The 21,596-nt window shown below is 39.0% G+C and overlaps 1 protein-coding gene across 14 annotated transcripts in view; it reads right to left on the bottom strand.

The window, feature by feature from the left end:
* SYNE1 (spectrin repeat containing nuclear envelope protein 1) overlaps positions 1–21,596 on the bottom strand; it is a 419,767-nt gene that overhangs the window by 119,388 nt on the left and 278,783 nt on the right. For 9 of the 14 annotated variants that reach the window (XM_057489084.1, XM_057489085.1, XM_057489094.1 and 6 more), the window contains 6 exons: positions 21,346–21,552; positions 19,561–19,734; positions 16,858–17,049; positions 9,096–9,230; positions 8,023–8,132; positions 4,286–4,442 (listed from right to left, as the gene is read on the bottom strand). In XM_057489084.1, the coding sequence (XP_057345067.1) occupies positions 4,286–4,442; positions 8,023–8,132; positions 9,096–9,230; positions 16,858–17,049; positions 19,561–19,734; positions 21,346–21,552 (975 nt within the window). The remainder of the gene's footprint in view (positions 1–4,285; positions 4,443–8,022; positions 8,133–9,095; positions 9,231–16,857; positions 17,050–19,560; positions 19,735–21,345; positions 21,553–21,596) is intronic. The other 5 variants (XM_057489088.1, XM_057489091.1, XM_057489097.1 and 2 more) reach the window with 3 other exon arrangements.

Genomic DNA, 21,596 nt, shown 5'->3' with positions numbered 1-21,596 from the left:
TGTGTCATGCCATGTTCATCAGACATGGTGACCAGATTCAGCAATAGCAATGTTTCCACTGATGGACTAAAAAGAAGAGAAAAATCAAGTAAGTGGTAGGAAAATTCCTGAAATCTTATCATTAATCTCAACTTATCTTAGTTTTAGCATTACACATGATGGAATAATCCTCCTAAATACGAGAGTTAGACTGATTCCTGTGCTTTCCTCACTCTTTCCTCCCGCATCTCTTTTAGACCTACATGGTATCTCTCCAGTGACGACCATGTGACGGCCCAGGGCTCAAACTTTTAAATGACGTCTCCTAACAAACTCAGTTTCCTATAACTTTTCAGAACAGCTCATCCTCCACCCGGCCGATCACTCATTACCCTCTACATATACCAGGCTCATTCGCCACTGTAGGTGGGATGCTCACCGCCTAGCATCTCCTTACAATCCACAGCCTTAAATCCCAAACCTGTTATAGTGTCTTTTTACTTTTTAAATTTCTGCTTCCTTTTTAGTCCTGCTTACAGAGACTACCATGGTTGCTTAATTTTTCAGAAATGCACAAAATATTTCCTTGATTGGGTTACAGGTTTCAAGAAGTGGGAGCCCAATCTCATCCTGAACCCGTGTAGGGTGTTCTGCATTGAGGCACTAAATGCACTGGCAGTGAACAGACAATGAGAAATCAAGAAATACATGTCTTTTGACCTGGTGAACTTTATACACACACAAAAAAGTTGCCTGTTCGAGTAAGGAAGGTCACTTCCTGGCAGGTGCAGGAACCTCAGGATGTCTTGGGGACCTCGAGAAGAGAGGAATTTACCCAAATCTACAGGTGCTGCAGGCAAAACCTGATGGCAAGTCTGGCTTGGCTTTCTGACCTCGAGAGGCCTTTAAAAGTTCAATCTGAAATTCCTTACAAAAAGTTCCAGCAAAGCACATTTAAAAGAGCCTATGTAATCAATTGCTCTTCTTGCTGCACTTATGCAAATAGTAAAGCCAAGTGTTAATTATTTTCTTAACCTGGTTACTTCTAATACAAATGAGGGTGATTTTAGAGAAAAGTATTGTTTCAATAATGCAGCCTTATCCATACTAAATCCTAATACTAGTCATTGGGACATAAACTAGATCCAGAATTCTAGTTTCTTCAAAATATCTGGCTGTGATTTTCCAGATGTTTTAGTTTTCTCCTTTCATTTCAATTAAAGTTTTATTATTACTAGTCCTCATATTCAGCGATGCATTCTTAATCTCATCAAGTTTGTCCTTCGAGAATGGAAAATCCAACTCCAGATGTTGCTACTTAACCTAATAACACAATTTGTTCTATCTTGCCTAGAAGCCACAAAACTGCAAATAGTAATAGAAATGGAACCTGGAATAGAAGTGTCCATCTTCTGAGGTCCTCTCAACTGACCACTGATGGAGACCTAACTGCACCCTTTACTGTGCCCCTTCTCAGCATGAAGCAGCCAGAGCGGTCATTGCCCCCTTTCCCTAGCAGCAGCTAGGGTCTCCATCTGTAGAGGGGGGAATGAGACAGGGACTGTGGGTGTAGTCAGGGTAGGGTGAGGTCTCCGGGGGGAAAAGTAGGGCGGAATATTTACAGTCAGAGCAATGTAACAATGGGCAAAGAAGTCCCCATTGAAACTCTGTTAAGCATTATGCAAAGTCAAGATCACACTAATTCTCTACGGAAAGATACCTAAGAATATAGACATCTTCCCTGAGATCAGTTAAAGGTCAAAAGGCCAGAAGCAACTTGGTCTGGAATGTTTGAGTGTTCTGCAAGGGTATCAGCATAACCTGTGACTCCGTTGTCAGCCCTAGCAATCAGAATATGACCCAGCCCACCTTGAGGACAGGGCAGGTGATGCAAGTCCACACCCCTAAGTTTTTTTCATGTTCTCGAAAAATCCTCAACTGCCTATAAACCCCCCTAGACAATGCACCACCCTGGGCTCTCTTGTCCCCTCCTGGCATGAGCCAGGAGCTCTATTCTCTCACTTTATTTCTAAATAAAAACCTGTACCTTGCTCTCCTAAAAAAAAAAAAAAAAAGTTGCCTGTTTTTACATGTGAGAGTAGTTAAGTACATTCAGTGTAAAAACTGTCAGTAAGGAAGTAGGAAAAAGGGGGCCTTTGGAATGGGACAGACCTGCCTTTTCTTAGTCATGAGACCCTGAGAAATGATCTGATCTCTCCAAGCCTTAGCTTACAGATCTACAAAGCAGAGATTGTGTCAACCTCACCAGAAAGTTGTCACAAATGTGAAAACCTACAACACAAATCACGTTCATTAAATGAGCCTTCCCTATCTTCCTGGAAACTCATGGCCAAAGGGCTTCTTCCCTACCTTTTCTCTCACTTCTTCACACCAAAGAGGTGAAAACAGCCTGGCAGGTACTGTGTCCAAATGAGCATGATTCCTGAAAGCAAGCCCTCAAATGCAAAGATGCATAAAATATAGAACATTCAATGCTTTCCACCTCAAAATCCAAAGGGAAGTGAATCTCAACCTAAACTTGACCAGCCCAGCTATCCTGTGGGAATGTCAATGGCTGCAGCTGGAAAAGGTTTTTCTAGAAAGCTTCCACAGAGGATGCCAGGGCGGCAGCATGGCACTGACTGAGAGAAAAAGTAGCTCTGCAAGATAAGAGCAGGTAATGGATGAGACATCCAGGGGGTTTGCAAATCACGCAAATGCTTTAAGGTGATGACCACTGGTGGAAGCCAGGGAGAGGGCATTTGAGGGACTCTAGGAAGTAAGCATGGGGTGTTACTAGAAATGTTCTGGATTTATCTGACTTGAGAGAGTCAGAAAGGACTGCAGTCCCTGATTTAGGACTGTAAATATTCCTATAGTCAAAGGAGCAGGGAAACACTATAACAGGGGGGCGAGCCGGCAGTCAAGCCCACGAGAGCTACATCAGAAATCAAGAATTCAAGCTATGCGTCTGAGGAACGTTTGACCAGGGGTGTAAAGAAAGATGAATTCAACACAGGTAGGAGGCCCATGCAAAAGGCAGAGAGTACCACTGGCCGGGATGGAGTATGATTCTGGGAGAATTGCCTCCAGGAACAGACTGCTTTATATTCCCCAGGGTCAGGGCTGTGACTCTGCTAGCGGACAGTGGCCAAGAGAGCTTCTGGCCAGAAGAGGGGAGTGAGAAAGTTATGGCATGCTGCAAGATTCTGTAAAACAAGAGAGAAACAAATAGGTGTGGAGGGACGTGTGCATGGTTCCCACAGAGGAGGGGACACATTAGGACCTTTACACTGTCTCCTTTCAGATAATCCCGGCAAGTTGGATATGCTCACAGAGCCTGCTGGTCAGCCCCGTCTCTCCCTCCTCAGATGCGCTGTGGTTATTGGTATCTTTTGCATCTGGGTTCTGCCTCTCCAAGCCCCTAGCCTGGACCTGGCCAGACCAGTGAGAAGAGCAGCTTCCTCAGATCCACAGAGAATTGATTCTGATAATGCCACCACTGTGGAATGGCCCAGATGTGGCCCAGGGCCCTGTAGTAGGCTTCCAGCTTCAAAGTCCTGCTGTGTCATGGTGGTGGTCAGCACCCCAGACTGGCCTGGGTTTCTGCCTCACTCACCAGCACTCTCAGGGGGTTCATTCCTGACTCTTCATTGTTCTCTGGGTTCTGCTCAAAGTGAACTAATAACTATTATCTACCTGGAACCTTCTGTTGCTATATTTAGTTCTAGTGGATTAGGCCTGATTGGCAGACCCGCGTCCAACATCACACAGTACCCACCCACCTTGGGAACCAGCCTAAGGATGGGTCGGTAACCATTCCAGCTGCCCACTGGCTTTCCTTTCCTTTCTTTAAATCCACTGAGGTCCTAATATGTTTCTCATTAAGATCTTCTGCAGCTACTAAGTACTGGAAGTAGCAATGGAAAAATAAGTAACCTGACAATTTACTGACATATTTTTGAATTTCTTTTGTCCTAGGTGTGTATGTCCTTGACTTGCATCCTTAGTTGTCAAATTTGTGAAAAAGAGTCACTTAAAATGTAATAATTTATGCTAATGTATCATCACATATTAATAACCTCTGAGGAAAACAGTATCTAGAAATCAAATAAATTTCCATACGTAAATATGTAATTACTATGGGAAACAGGAAACAGGCTTGTAAAGAAAAATGTAGGATGAATAATTTGTTTCTTCATATTGGAATTGATAATGAAAATACAGATTATTGCATGGTTATATTCCCTTAGTATAAACTACATCTTTTATATTAGTTAATAAGTAAAAGCAAAACATTTGATACCACTTGCTCTTGTTCCTGTTCCAGAACATTCTGTAGTAGTTTCTGCTTGGTACTAAATTCTTGATGTAGGCTTTCCCATTTCATTCTCATATGGTCTTCAGCAGGTGACTTCTCCCCATCCATCCCCAACTCCTGGGATAACACATCAGGTTTTTCACTATTAAAAGAATAAATAATCTAAGTTTACAATGTGTGGAAAAAGGTGATAAGTTCTAGGTAAGTTATCGTGTATACTAGATCTGGCCTCTAAAATTGGTACCAGACTATTTTAGATGTTAGCTTACACTTTAAAAATATAAATTGCATAGGAAAGTGGAGACTAACCATAAAACGAGTATATTCTTACCCATAATTACCCATGAGCACACTAATAATTTAAAAATACCTTGAAAATAATTTTCAAAGTACTAAAGATAAAAAAAATTGTAACTTTTGGAATCAGAAAGCATATGATCAGACCAGTATCCTTTGATAAACGGCCCACAAATTCATAAACCCTGAAAATGCTGCTGCTTAGTCTCCTGAAAGATTTTACCCTGAGTTCAAAGAGAATACTATAGACCAGGTTTCAGGACATGAAATAGGAGGCGCCCAGAGCGTGACAGGAAGCCCTTAAGGTCAGGCAGCAGTGGCGTCTGGTCAGGAAAGACCCGGTGTGGGAGGTGAGACAGATGTGGGTTAGAATCTCTGCTCTGGCACCTTTGATTTGTGATGAGTAATCGGCTTCGCTTATTTGAGCCTCAATTTCCTCACTTTAGAATTCAGATACGATCTATCTTGCACCAGTATGAGAATTAAGCTTAGAAAAGATAAGCATTACGCTTCTGACCCTCTCTGGCAAACAACAGCCACTCAAGAAATGGGCCTGATGCTAATGCTGAGAATCTGGGGTCCAACAAATCCTGATGTGTCAGGAGTTCGGAGGTCCTAATTAGAACCGTATCATCTGAACCACACTGTTGATAGTAATTATTATTTTGACTTTTGCTCAGATGAAAAACAAAGTTCATTGGCAGCATTAATACTATACACTATTCCTAAGCCAATTCTCAGAGTAAGTACTGAATACAAAAATTTTTTTACGTAAGTCTGTTGAAATAAGTCCTAAACAATTTTCTCTAAGGCAATGATGCAGGAATTCTTCTAGGGTATAACTTAGAGAATCTCTCTCACCTGTGCACTTAGAGACATGCAAGAAAAGTTCAACAATGCTACTAACAGCGGAAAAGAAACGGTAACAATGTAAACACCCATCAATAAAAAAATGCAGAAATAAGTTATTTTCACAAGATAAAATACTGTTAAGCTCTTAAAATGAGAGAACTAGTTCTATATGTATCAACACAAATCGATCTAAAGAGGTAATGTTGAGAGAAAAAAATGCCAAAATAAAATTGATAACTCCAAATTAGTTTGTTATATTAGTCTCTGGACTTTTCTGTGTGTGTGTAGTGTTTTTAAAATTTGTTTTTAATAAAAAACAAGTTTTAAAGTTCCTACAAAATTGAATTTCTTTATTGTGCTGTCATTTGTGATGGTGAACTTAAGTGCATCCCTTTTCATTCACTTACGTTTGCATAACAGTATAGTATAATAATGTTCTTTTAAAAAATGTGTCCTTTTTCTTTTGGCTTCTGGACATTGCTCCGTTTAGTTGTTTGATTAGTGTATTTACCCAGCAGCTTGAAAGTCATGGCTGGATTGAAATCAACTAGGTTTAAAGGTGACATTTCTAATGAATTTGTATAAAGAGTAAGGAATTGCATAGAGATTAAGGAATTCACTTTAAAGTGAATCTTGTACAGAAAGCCATCCTCTCACTGAAAATTCTCATAAGACATTTTGTACTGAAAGAGCAATTTATCACTATTTGTCATCTGGGTCCTTTCCAAAGCTAAAAGACAGGGGGAAAAAAATCATGGAAAGAAAATTGCATAAGATTCCTACTGTTCTGTTTGTGACTATCTATACTCATGATAAGGAGGCAATGTGTGTGTGAGTTCTTTGTAAAAAAAGAGTCTGGAAAAAATATTCAGAAAGCTACGAGGGATGAATAAACATCTTAGGAGAACTGGAAACAAAAGAAAACTCAAAGTAAAGGCAAGTCTAGACCCAGGTAGCTTGGGAGGAAGAAAATTTCTCATCTGGGGTTCATACAGACACACCTTTGTGGCCTAATCAGCATTTTATAGCATAATGGACAATAGAGATTTTTAAACCCCATTACATTGTAAAACACAATGTTTATAGTTTTAGGGTCATTTTAATGGGATTATTGACTGTAGATGTCATAAGAGTATCCATTCCTGTTCTTGTAAATTGACATTTATTGGTGATATCAATATTTTTTCTATTTTGTTTTTTCTTGAATGTTTTCCTGTTTCCTATGTTTTGCCTATTGCAGTTAACATTTTAGTTTGGTTTCTATCATTCTACCCTTGAAATTCTTAAATATATATAGATATATGTATGTCACTGATGTCATATGTCAGAAACATTATGTGAGCATTGATTAAATTTTTTAAAAAGTGAAAGAAAAGTCTCTAATTCTGCCCTCTCTAAAATTAGTCTTGGTAATTTACATTCCAGTCTTATCCATATATATGCTATACATTCTATTTTACATCATATTTTTACTTAGTATCACATACACATTTTTTGATATTATCTTATACTTTTTTATTATGACTAGGTATAAAATTCTTAGGCTCTTTTATACTAGTGGGCATTTCTGCCTTTCCAATGATTTGGTATTATAAGTAAAACTTGAAAAATCATTTTCATAATATGTATGTTATTTCTTCCAGATAAATGTTCAGAAAAGAGAACTTTGGAGTCAATGGAGTTGAAGCTATTTACCATATTACAATTGTGAAAGGATACTACTAAATACCACCACAGGAACACAGAGATTTTAATGAAACGTTTTCTTAAAAGTTTTAGATTTCAAAGAAAAGTTTTCCTACATATCTTCTCAGTTGACATTCACATCTTTCACAACCTTTCTTTGGTGAAGGTGGTTGATTCTAATTGAATTGATAAGCAAATTGAGGCTCAGAACTGAGTTACTTTCCACTGGTGGCAGGTGTAGAACTGGAATCAAACCCAGACCTGACACAAAACATGGGGGTACTTCCCACTCAGCTTCAGTTCTTTTTCCTTCCTACCTTTAAACCAGGATCTTCAACTTGAAAATTCGCCAACTTTCTAAATTTGTCTTTTAATACTTTACTTTCCTATGGATAAAACTTTCAGTCTCCACTCCAAACCAGAACTGAAAGCCCAATGATTTTTCGGGTAGAAATGACAGAAATAGATCCTCAAGAAAAATCAAGATATTTAGTAGGCATATACATTTATTTTTTCAGAATGACATTAGGAGAAGATAAGCTCCTGTACAGATAATGTTTTGCAGTGAGATCTGATCATTCACATAGAAACACCGTGGATCTCATTTTACAAGGCACTTCTTATTTTATTCTTAATAATGAGCTCATAAACATTTCTGGACAGATACGCTGAGCAAAATGGAAAGAGGGCAAACAAGTGAGCCACCATAACTCCTAGCTATACACTGCACAACAAAATGTTCAAAGTGCAAATTTAACACCATAAAGTGAAGACAGAATGATTACATTTTTGGAGAAGATGTTTAAAATAAAATTTTGAGTGAGAATGTTTGCATTTCTTCAAGTGTCACAAAAACAGAAGAGCACGTTAAAGTGTTTCAAACATACCTAACACCACCAGGAGTCTCTGCAGCTGAGTGCTGGGTTAGAATTTCCTCTCCACGACTGGCTACTGACCGAAGGAGGTTCTTCTGCTCTTCTAACTCCTGTTCCAACTCCTGCTCAAGGAAAAGAACAAATAAAAAAAAAGTCCTTGTTACTTTGATTATTGTCTATAATCATGATTCTGTGTCTAAAAAATACTCGAGAACTTTTGCAGTAAGCTTTTAAGTTTGCACATTGCATAGAGAGTGTGGTTTCAGTAAATGTCCAGACATGTCTCCAAAGTACTCTTTCTTTGACTTGGATAAAAGATTATCACTGAAATATCTTGGGCAAAAAAGTCAACGGCAAAAGAAAAGTTTGCTGGGCAATGGTGCCCTCAAGTGGTACAAAATGCACTTTCGTTTTTCAAAATCAATATTGCCCAGGGCTAGCTGAGACAGATCCTGGAGAGCCCAGCTCCTAGTAATTCCTCATCTACTCGATACGTGGATAATCAGTGGAGTCAGTTTTACTTTTTTGTTATTTATGATACATGTTCTTACTGTTTGAGAAAATAAAATATTTTAATATGCTTGATACATAAAGTTACAGTACTGAGAAATCATTCCTATTCATTAAAACTCATGTGATTCACTAGGCAATTAATTTATAACCTATTTTGTGATGGTATCTATTTTAAAATGGAACATTAACTGCATTTTTCTAAAAAACATGTAACTCAGACTTTTACCAATTCTCACAGGCCTTCCTAAGGTTTTTAATTCCATAAAACAGACTCAAAATGGGGCAAATCTGAAAATAGAGTAGGTAACCTTGATAAAGGCAGATTATAAGTGAGTTGCACTATTTGTAAACGTGAGCACAAGCTTTTCTCAAAGACTAAACTTTGAAATGACTGATCATTCTGGCAGTCACAAGTACACTGAAGCAGTGAAAGCCAGGTTTGGCTTCTGTCCAAAGAGACGATAAGGGGCATTCTGTCTTTAGTACAGAAGTAACTTGTTTTTCCAGAACACTTCTCTCAAGGTGTTTGCTTGGCAGATCTGCAGGTGAAGGAGAGATGGGAAATGCTTTACTTTCTGTTGCTGGAGACTGCTCTGCCGTTGGAGGGTCCACGTGCTGCGAGCTTGGGCCAGCCACTCCTGGACGCCGGGGCTCTGGGAGGCAGTGAGGTCAGCCTCTCTCTCCTCCTTCTCGTGTGCCGTTCCCTGCTTTTAATGAGGCAGAAATCAAGAGTCATCCTACCCACGGGAAAACCTTAACCGAAATGGAATGGCAACTACTTTAGTGTGGTCTGTGAAATGATACCAAAGTGGCTCCATTTGGATGTGAAACCACATTAAAAAAAAAAAATGGTAACATAAAACCCATCAAATTTATGGCACTTGCAGAAGGGAGAGCAATAAATAGATGATTATACTCAGAAATATTTGAGGGAGAAAACCGTCTATTTAGAGGCAAGGCCTTTAGCAGACTGATGTGGTCTCTAGATATTTCATAAGTTTTCCCACAAGGATATATCTCCAGATCTCATTCTTCTACAATAACAACCAGAACCAACTGTACTGCTGTCTGCTGCCATTACTAGCTTCCATAAAGTTTGGCTCAAGTAGAAAGACAAAAGTAAGTTCCTATCACCTAGGAATTATGCTTTCTGCTTGGTTATTCCAAAGGAATTTGAAAGGCCCTAAAATATTGCATATCAGAATGTAGTTCTGAATGGGAGCCTTTCTACTTACATATATATGCCAAAGGATAAATTACACAATTTTAATGTAACTCAATTTGCTAAATATGTATTAAGCATCACTGTGTGTCAGCCGCAGTTCTAGGCACTGGAGTTTTCAACTAAGCAGCAGCCAGACAAGGGCCCTGCTGGGTAGACAGTAAGCAAACAAGAGAAACTGAGATGGCCGTAAGAGCAAAAGGAGCGTGAAACCAGACAACGATGGAAAGTGCAGGGGAAGGGTTTCTCAGGCTGGTGGGCAAAGGCACCTTCAGAGGAGACGCCCTCAGGAGGCCTGAACAGTGGGATGCCACCGGCCTGGCGAGACCTACGGGGAGGGCCCTACTGGCCTAGGGAACTGTTGGAGCAAAGACCATTAAGGAAAGAAACCTGGCATCTTAGAGCGATAGCAGCAAAGGGGCCGGTGCGGCCAGAGCACAGGGGAGCGGGAGGGGCAGAGAGGAGGGACACGTACAGGTTACTTACATAGAGGAGTCGCCCAGCCACCTAGTTCCCAGGCTGCCGCTCCCCTGTCCTTCGGTTCCTCTCTGTCAAATCTGACCCTGAGATGGCATCCAGCCGCTCCAGGTCATCTGGCCTGACTGCCAACAAAGACCCTTCTCTTTCTTCTTATTTTCAGAATGTTACATTATTACAAGGAAGTGAGGTCTGTTTACTCCCTTGTCTTACTCATTCGAATCTCCAAAAGGCTTGAGATAATGCTGAGATAATTAACTTTGCAATGCTGTTATCATTGCTTAAAGTGAAGTGAAGGGAACAGTGAAACCCACAGGTCATAGGACAGACAGTCCTCTCCCAGATGCTGCCCACCGTGGCTCACCAGTACTGCCTTCCTTTAAGATGATCCAGGTCTCCAGCAAAACAATGTGGTTTAGACAGAACAATGTGGGTGCCACTGGTCAAAAATGTTGTATTAGCTCTTCCCAGGACCTTCAGAATGGGCGAAGTTCAATACACCCCCACTCTTCCAGGAATGCCTCTCATGGTCAAGCAGTAAAATACATAAAGTGAGGGTGAGGGGTGGTTGGTGGGCACACCTCCAGCACTGAAGCCCATATACTTGTGCACGGAGCAGATTCCCTCCCGTCTGGGAATGCGCCATCCACCCATAGTGAGCTCTGGAAGAGATTAGCTCTTCTGGTGAGGGAAGAGCACAGGTCTAAAGGGACCTGTAGGGGATGACCCCAAAGAAGTCAGCGTACAAGGTGGAGCTTGTACACCCAGTCGGAGCTGCTCCGACTGACAGAACAGTGGCCATACCATGACCGGATGAATCTCTTCCATGGCATCTAGTCCCTTCCTCTCTGCTTTGCTCTTCGGCAAAGGTTTGTTTCAGAGCCCACCCTGAGGACTTGTGTGGTAACGTCTCAGGGCACCACACTCCACATTCACACAGGTTACTACTGTCTGCCTGAAAGCTTTCCTTTCAAATTCCTCACACCAAACGTGTGCTTGGAAAAATGACAAACTGAAATGTTGACTCTTAAGAACAGCTTAACCACTTTTACATGCACAGACACACATTCAGATTCTAAGGCTGTTTACTCCCTTGTCTTACTCATTTGAATCTCTTGATTAAATTCCAAAAGGCTTGAGATAATGCTGAGATAAGAAGGGGAGTCATATTAAACTAACTGAATCCACAACCATAGAGACAAAAAACTTCAGCAGCATCAAAAGTAGATGCCTACTACTTATTTTCTATGTGGTTAGGTTCCATTTTTCAGTTTGTGAATTTTCTGACTGATTTTATCATTTTGAAACACAAGGCCTGGTTCACAGGAAGCAGCAAATGATTAAGAATCCAATTCAGATTTCATTCCCTTTCCCCTTGGGATGAGAAATCAGTGACAGAAGAATAAAATAATGGTAATTACATCCTGGGAGGTCTGATAACAGTCTTCCTTCCTACCTGGGGAAAAGGAAGTAAGGCTGCTTCTGTCCCCAGCGTTCCCCTTGGGTGGGGCTACATAAGCTGTTTATTTTGGAACTACTAGAACAGTAACCATTTTGCCAGGAACATTCCTTGGAAGATTAGTGAGGATTGGGGAATGTTAAACATTGAATAGAACATGTCTTTATAAAGCATTTCATTATTTACAGAGGATAAAAATGCTCTGCTTCTTCAGAGGGGGCTACTGTGTGAAAATGACCTAAACTTCTTTAAAAAAAAAAAGATACTATGTAATTTAGGAAATGGTATTACATGCCTGGAAGTTGGTGTGCCTTTCTATAGAGAAGGAATCTATTTGTGGAGGGGAAACTAGAGAGGTTGGTTATTCTTTGATATGCACATAAGTGTAGTTAGTTCAAAAGAATGCTGTTAACAGATATGACCAATTTATAGATACGCAGCACTAAGAAAGGTGTGCTCATGGTCACACAGACTTAGAAAGGTAGGCCTGCCCCCCTAAATATGCAAACCCCAAAGCAAAAGGGCATAGCCTCACTGACACTAACATTCCAGGGATGATTTTTCTTTTTCCCATTTAATGTTAGTTAATTTCACACAAACTCTGAGTTTTCTACACAAAGGGAAATGATCCCTTTCATGAAAATAATGTAAAATAGGGCTTGTATTCCTATGGTTGGAAAAATCTCTTCAAAAACTCTTAATTATATAAAAACAAACCCATCAATATTTTATATGCTGGAAACTCATCAGATGAGAAAGACGACAGAATTTGTAGATATTTTAAAAATAAACAATGACCAATCTCAAAGCAGTAAAACACTTCCACATTTCCCCATGTTTACACTTTATATAACAGTATCCTCAGGAAAGCTTGCACTTGTGGGCAGTCAGGGCTTTACTGGATCTGAAGAATCCCTGAGGCCATGGGCAGGATCTGCTGGGCTCAGCCCAGCCCTGACCAGCCTCAAACTTAGCCTTCCAGCAAGTCAGAAGATCCTTTCCTCCCAGAAAACGTGGCTTGCAAACAATTGGTTGTTGCTATAAATCATTACAATCAATGAAATTCGAGCACTTACTATGCACTTGCATTAAATCATCAGGATTTTTGAAGAGTTAAATACTACTATGTTCCCTATTTTACAGATGAGAAAACTGATCTGTAAGAAAGGCTAAGGGATGTTCAAGTCCACGTCACAGAGTTAATAACTTGTGGGACCAGGATGGGGAGACTGTGACACGGCGACACAGCAGTTCCAAAGTGAGGACCACAAATAGGGCTTTTTGGATATGTCTGGTTTGGCTCATAAATTATTTTAACATTTTAAAATTAAATGTTGATGCTTTAAAATTGGTAGATTTTAGATCTAAATCCAGATTTCCTTGCTGTGGAGGATCTAGCAATACTGCCTGTCAATGTCTGCAGGATGAGAGCTAGCGCTGAGTAACAGCTGCTTCTCAGACACGAGATCAGTCCGCTGAGGGCCTAACGGGGCCTGTTTCCCTCGCTCACAGTTCCTGGACCCTGGGGCCTTGGGATTTGTGCCCCATGGAATCCCTACACCTGCTGTCTGTGTATCAGGCAGCCCCTTCCCCTCGGGGGTAGGGCACAACTGGAGCTCTGTAAACACCAACCATCCCAGAGATGAAACCCGGAAGCCTTTCCCTTGGTTCGCTTTCTTTAGAGGGTGAGTTCATGGACACACCACCATTGGAAATAAAAAGCATTACGCATTTGACTGAGAGTACCTTTTTATAAACCTACCTGAATTATTGTACATCTTTATAGTTAGAAAGCCATTATAGTTTTTATTCAATTTCAATATTTTGAACATGTTTCATTTTTGCTTTAGTTCATAAAGCAGATTGTGAGTGCATTTTAAAGCATGTCAATTTAAGGTGAAAAGTTGCATTTTGAATTTATGTGCTATTATTTATCCAACAGCGAGTTCAAATACCTTTGCATATATTCATTGGCCGTTTGCATTTCTTTTTCCTTTGGATTATCTCTCCATATGTCTTGTCCGTATTTCTCTTACGTGACCTTTTCTTACCGATTTACCAAAGATTTGTGGACATTACGGGATTAGTTCCTTATCATGGGAATTGCAGTTTCTTCCCTATTTGTCCACATCTTTTAATTTGGTTAATATTTTTTGGTCATAGAGAACTTTGTCATGTTATTTCTTTCACATGTTTATTCCATATCTTATTACTTACATGGTGAGTTGTATTTTATCCACTGCTTTGAAATGTCACCCCATGTGTTTATCAAATTCCCTTAACACTGGGGAGTCCTTCTGGAACATTTATTCTGTTTAATTTTTTGTTCACCCACTTAATATGCCAACACCAAACTATTCTAATTATTGTAATATTGCATTTTAAGATAAGACTAACTAGCCCCTCATAAACTTTATTTTCAGAACTTTATAGGTATTTTCAGATTTATTCAGATAATATTCAGATAATTCCAGGCCAACCTAGTATTTTGTATCACTTTGTCATAGTCCAAAATATAGTTATATTTAGTGGAGAAAAACATGACAGAAGAGGAAGAATTAGCATCTTTAAAATACTGTATTCCTATTAAAGAATAAAGTTTCTCTCTTCTTTTTCTCACCTGTTTTTTGTGTTGTTTTAAAATGTTATTTATTGAGATTCTACATAGCTCATATTTTGTTGATATTATAGATGGAAATTTATTGTACATTATACTTGGTTTTTGTACATAGGAAAATTATGGATTTGCTATGTTATCTTTTTCATAGGCCAGTCATCTTACTAAGCAATTGCTTCTAATAGTTTTCTGTCCATTAGGTCTGACGTTCTAGATCATATCACCATATAATTAGCAATGAACTAAAAATATATAGCTTAGTCTGAAAAAATCATCATTACACTGAGAAAACAGAAGCAATTGCAGTGAATGTCCATTGTTTCCATCACGATATTTGCACCTTATCCCTGCCAACATCTGTACTCACAGATGTTTCCCTCCCTCCTGACGCTGTACTTCCACGAGCTCAGCTGCCCCTTTGATCATAGCCTCTCCCTGCTACATCAGGAGATTGTTCTTGAAATCTCACTCCTTTCTCATCCATTTCCCGCTGGGTTATCTCCATCTGCATGTGAGCATGTCGTCATTCTTCTGCTCTTAAAATGAGTCAAATTTCTCTTAACCTGCTCCTTAGAGCTCATCCCATCCCCCTGCTCCCTCTGCAATCCTCTCCTCCCACACTTGCTTCCATCTCTAGTGCTTTTGGCCTCCACCACTCCACAGAAAAACAGCTGTTGCTGAGGTCGCAAAACATGCAGATGTTGCAAAGTCCAGGGGCTGGTGCTCAACCCTCATCTTACCCCCACTGATCTACAAGAGGCTTCCAGGAACCAAACCTCAGTCTTCTTCCTACTCCACCAGTTTCTCCTTTTTACTCTCTCTTGTGAATTCTTTCACATCTGCCAAACTCTTACCGATGCAGTATTCTGCCTTGATTCTAGGGCCTTGGCCTTCTTATCTCTTCTCACTCCCCTGTCATCTCATCCAGGCCCCTGCCTTTAAGGACCATCTCAAGGCTGATGACTCCAGTCTAGGTCTCTCCCATGAATTCAGCTGCAACTTGGCATTTAATAGGCATCTCGGTGCAAAATTAAATTACTGACCTAACTGCTTTTTGTCCCCCCCCCCATATCTGTTACTTGGCTACTTTCCATCTTCTCAATTATCCCAAATCTGAGAAGTTCTCATCAGCTCTACCTCTAACGCTGGACCTCCCAACTGGTCTCTCAGCCTCCACCCTTGTCCCCGACAATGGTTAAAATCTGACCTTGTCACTCCTGTTCCTGAACACTCCCAAGGCTTCTCATTTCCCCCAGAGTAAAAGCCAAGGTCTATGCCTACAAGGTCCTTTGCACCCTGGCCTCCCTGTTCTCTATTTGGCTTCATTTGTCACCACTCTCCTCTTGTTCACTCCACTCCAGCTGCACTGCTGAGTATATAATACTGCATTTTAGTTTTATTTATGATCTGTCTCCCCAACCATAATCTTTTGAAGAGAGGAATATATACAGATATATAGACACAGATGAGATAGCTGTTTTCCATGCTCCCTCACTCTATCATATAGAATAGTAGCTGGCACACAGTAGCTTCTCAATAAATATTTACCTCATTTTTGTACAGGTTAATAATAGTGAAACCTGAATTTGTAGAGATGAAAGAAGAACAAAATTAAACTATTGGGCAATAACAGTGTGAAAGATGCATGAAGATAAATCTGAGTGAAAGTGTTTTAAGGTTTAGGGAAGTGTTCTAAGGACGTGAAGGGACACTAAGATAGAAACTTAGAAGCTATTAGGTATGCATGGTAAAAAAATAGACTGGAAAAAAAAACAATGAAAGCATTCAACCACTTAAAAAGAGAGGTTAAGAGGGAGAAAGAAGAATAGAAAGAGCAGGACAAGATTAGAAAACCAAAATAAGATGAAGTCCAGACATACCAGTAAAATAACAACACACATAAATGGACTAAACCCACCCTTTAAAAGTCAGAGATTTTATGATTAGATAAATGTTCAAAGCCATCATAATACAGCTAAATGTTGTTTCTAAGATGCAAACCTAAAACATAAGGACACAGAATGGGTGAAATCAAAGTAAAGTTAAAGGATATGCCAGGAAATATTATACCAGGAAAAGTCTAGTACCATAAAAAAAAAAAATCACTATTAGGGGACATGAAGGTCACACCATGATAGGAAAAATGTTCACATCACATGGAAAATATGAGACGTCCAAAGTTATGGACCCTAAATAAAAACATATGAGCATATCTGAAAAGTAGAATGTGAAAGACATCAAAGACAAATATCAAATTGTAACAGGATATCTTTATGACCTAATTTTAAATATTGCTTAAAATGATATATTTGCTAGATTTGGGTATTATTTTCATTTTTTCTCCTCCTACACTGTAATCTCCCAGTCTACAGATTCAGCTAGTCCTTATAAAACTTAGTTGGAAACCTATGCCAAAGTTTGTGAATAGCAGGTCTGTACGTACTATGCGTCATTCCCCAGCTTTTCCTTTATATGGCACATGCGTGGCAAGGGCATGCCAGGAAACCAAGCGGTCAGTGGTTTGCAGCATTGCCTTGCTGTCAGTCGTGGGAGCCTCACCTGGATGTTGAGCTGTTTGTCATGCAATGCTCTCTGCAGCTCCAAGAGACTCCCTTTAAGAGTTCTTAGCTTCACAGCCAGCTGCTCAGCCTCATCCTTCGTATGAGCCTTGCCCTCCAGCATCAGGTTTTCATTGTGGACTGAGAGCTCTGATAAGGCCACCACCTTCTGCTCTATTTCCACCAGCATGTTCTAGAAGAACAGAAACCATCATGAAATTCACACACCCTGCCAGACTCTGCAGAGACCATTTCTCACAGCGACGTACACTTCCTTAGTCTTTCATCAGAGGAACATGTCCTCATGTTTTTTCCTACAGCCTTGAAGGGTTCTATATAGAGTTTCAAATCTTGAGTTTCTTAATTTTCTGAAAAACATATTGGAAAAACACATGGAAAGCACATTTTATACAGCCAACAGATAAGCGGAAAAGACCATGTCTCAGTATCATCCTAATGTCATGGTTATTTTATTACTTGAGGGTTAGAGTGTAGTGCTTGTGGCTAATACTAAATGCATCACTTAATCCTTTTCTTGTCAATGTAAAGAGAATTCTCTCTTTCAAAGCATTGCTTCTTTGGGTTGAATTTTTCTTTTTTCTTTTTACAGACTGTGGCTCTTATTTCTTGATTATTATTTTTTTTGTATTTTATATGACTTATTTTTAACCTTACAGCTCTTAAAGTTTTTCCTAAGAGTTTTACTTTCACTTTCTCTCTAGTACTACAAGGTCTTCCTCTAAAATGGAGGTTAAATCCAGAGAAGAAGCAGAATAGCCTCCCATCTTCCAAGGTAAGATTTAAAACAAAACCCAAAACAAGAATCAAAAAAGAGGATCAAGCAAAACAAATAACAACCATTTTATTTTCTACAGAAATCATGCTTTTATATTCCTTAACTCTGAACTCTGAAATGTACTTTCTAATTTACGTTCAATCAAAAAATGTATTGAGGAGAAAAGATATTTTATTTCCCTGTGCAAAAATCAGAATTGCTGCCATCAACTTTTAAGAATACAGGTTTGAACCAAAAAATGAGAACTAAATGGAGGGATGAAAAAAAAATGAAATGGGGCTTGAAGGATGATTTCCTGAGGATTATTTTTGAGAAACTAATATAATTCTGTGCAGGACTGACTTTTCTATGAGGCATAGTGCTGAGGGACTATAATGCATTTAGGGGCCCAAAAAAAGGTCATTTTAATTTCTTTAAAAATCAGAAGAAAAAAATGAATATCTGCCCTAGATTATACATAAGTCCTCGCACCAAAACATTTATAATATAAACACTACAATTTTTGGTACTTTTATGGAGGAAGTACTCAGGCAGGAGCCCCAAATCCTAATATGACCTTAATTCTGTGTAGCAGCCAATTATAATTACATGACTGGCTTACTTACTAGACTGGAATTGACCAAAACACCGTTGTGTGCTTGTGTGATTCCATATGCTTCTAAGTTCCTAAAAATACTATCAGAACACTACCTTAATACTTTGTAAAAGCCCTGAAATATATTATCTGAATTATGGCCTTTATTCATAACTGTAAAAATAGAGTTATCCAAAAGGAGAGGTGGGAGTAATGATAAAACATAATTTTGAAATGCTCGTGCATGGGGTAATTTCAAGTGCTGGAAAGGAATGCTAAAAACAGATGTTTCCTTTCAGAAAAGAAACTTTAGAAAAGATGATATAAAGAATAGAAAACACTCATGTAGGTGGCTCTTGATTCTCTTCCATGAAGGCAGAGAATAGTAATGCTTTGAATACACACAGATAAATTGCCCAAAGAATTTAAAAATCCAAATTATTATGATCAGTATTATAATAAATCTTAAATCATAAAAGGAATGACCAAAATGGCATACTACCTATTAAGAGAAAAGACAGTGTTCATTAATTGTTTTTGCATGTTTCCTCTGATTGCAAATGGGAGAGATATGAAGTCAGGCATCCTGATGTTTAACTCTGCAGACCGAGCAGGATTTTGTAGAGACTTACTGGTTAGTTAAATGGAAGAGCTTTTAAGATGTACTTCATTCATGTGTGATATCTAATAGGTTGATAATCATTGAAATTTGGTGACTAGGACATGGGAATTCATTATATTTTCTCTATATGTGCGTTTAAAATTGTAAGTCATAAAGAGGTAAGGAAATGACATTATAATAAAAAACCTTAATTCCGTTACCCCCTCACATTAATTCCTAGGACTTCACATCAGAGGAAGGAAATTCTCTGCTCCAACAGACAACCTTCTCACGTTTACTCTGTCTGCCTACCACAGTTTTTCCAAATTTTCCAAGTAATATATCAGAATTAGAACCAAAATTGCAACAGAGCACCACAGTTTGAATCCACAGTATGAATCCTGATACTAATTCTTTGCATTGGGTTTGTATTCCTAATTTGCCACCAAAGATAGATATGTGTTGGTATTCGTAGTCTTTAAAATATGTTTTTTGAGAAGCTGAAGATTTTCTAAAGAGTAGATACTATAGGTAAAATTCTCCAAAGATTAAGTCCAAGTCTGGATTCCACTTAAGCTTGCAGCAGGTTTTGTTTTTCTACTCTCTAAATATAGAACATATATGGGCTGTGAAAAAATCACATACCCATACAAAGCCTTTTTACCATTATGTTTCCTGTAGTTAAAAAATGCGCTTTGTGATGTCGGCATATTCCTCAAGAGCATGTTTATACCTGGCAGTCCACCAGCTGGGCCTCCATGTCCATGGGCTCCTTGGGTGTACTCAGTGCCATGTCCAGTGTGGCCTTGGTGCTCAAGAGCCAGTGGTCCAGCTCGTCAGCTTCACAGCGATACCTCTGCAGGGCCTGTTCATGTCTCTGTTCCTCCAGCTGATCATTTAACTTCTCCTAATCAATTAAGTAGAATGTACATAGATGATTCTAAGATAAAATCATTAGGATTCAACACAATAGAGCAATGATTCTCAACTCTGGCTGCACATCAGAATCACCTGAGTGACTTAAAAATACCTAAGCTTAGGTTGCATCCCAGAGCAGTAAACGAGAATTTCTGGAAATGAGTCTAAAGATTAGTATTTTAAAAAATCTTCTCAATGATTCTAATGTGCACCTAGAGGATATAAATGTTCTTTAAATAATACACATTCTTAAATAATATACCCACAGGACCAGGCAGATAATATGAATGATGGAACCTGATCAAGGATTAGAACAAAACAAAACAATGGCATAGCAATTGGTAAATGGAAATAGATACTTGATTTCAATGTCTGGGAAAATGTAGGGAATAGTGAGGACAATGGCAAATTGAAGATTACATGATCCACTTGAAAAAGGAACACCATATAGTTTCAGGCAATTGATCCCCTACAGGGATGGGTGGTCCAGTGTTACTGGTTTTTTGAGTGAAGGTAGAAATTTACATTTTTTGATCAGATCCTTGGATTTTCTCAATGATGGCAAATAATTCATATATGTAAAGAAATCCAGGCCAATCACCTCATTTTAAAACTCCACAAGGGCTTCAGAGAGTGACTGGGGATAATATTAATAAAATAAAATGTTAATTTTTAAGATAAGTACTGTAAATACCTTATTTAAAAAATTATTTCATTAATAATTTACTATTGTTATTTTTAAATTAAACAGTTTAAGATAGAGATTAAGAGCAGACATGTCAATTCTAAATTTCTCCAAAATAAGAAGTACATAACTATATGATTTGACTGATCTTATAATAGATAAAACTAGAAAGAGCTCAACACATGCAACAGGGCCATGACTAATTGAATTATGGTACAATCAACAGTTAACTGAAATAATATTAAGTTCATATAATAAGAAATGTATTGAGAACTGACTACGTGCCAGAGAAGCTGTGAGACCCTTGGGATACAAGGAGACAGACACTCTAAAGGTCCTTTTGCTGTCTCCAGTCTTGCCCAATTATAGGAGCAACAGTATGAATCATATATGTTTAGGCCAGGGATTATAAGAGAACAAGGAAAAAGGAAAGTAATTTTTTAACACATATGTCATTGTTACCAAAATTGATCTCTCTGTTAAATAATATTAACATTCAGTAACATGAGAACCAGAATTACAAGAGTATTTTCATGAATTAATGTGCTTGAATTGGCTAACAGTGAGTAAAGACTTACTCTTCATCATATTAATAAGACTGTTCATGAAATGCTCTTACTTAAACATAGCAAACCATTATGCAAACCTTCTACAATTACGCTTTACAATCTCATGTCTACCAAGTACTTACTTTCTACATTTCAATTATTCATGCTGAAACGAGTCAGAAAGGGGTGAAAGGACACATTCAAGGCTACACACTGACTCAGCGCTCTTTTCACATGACCCTCCTTGAGACACAACACCAGCTTATGAATGGGAAACAAAAATGTAGATCACGTAATCCACATACTTGCCCACATGACTTCAACGGTTAATTTGGACGTGAGGGGCACGTTCAGAGACACTCGTTACCTCCAAAAGCTGTCGTTTCCCTGATGCTTTCATCTTGATGGTGGACATTCGCTCCGCCAAGACAGTGAGTGTGGACTGCAGGGCCAGCTGCTCAGCGGGGTCGGACTCTGCAGACTCAGACACCAGCTCCTCTGCGAGGGATGACTGCAGCTCACTGATTTCATCCTGAAGCATGAGAATCTCATCCATCAAGGCCTGTAGGAGAGACTGCGGAATCACACTCATGTATGTATTTTTTGGGACTGAGGAAC

Source organism: Manis pentadactyla, chromosome 12 (assembly GCF_030020395.1).
Source record: "Manis pentadactyla isolate mManPen7 chromosome 12, mManPen7.hap1, whole genome shotgun sequence".
NCBI lineage: Eukaryota > Metazoa > Chordata > Mammalia > Pholidota > Manidae > Manis > Manis pentadactyla.
Note: the sequence above shows the minus strand (reverse complement) of the source record. Positions and strands in the feature narration are given on the sequence as shown.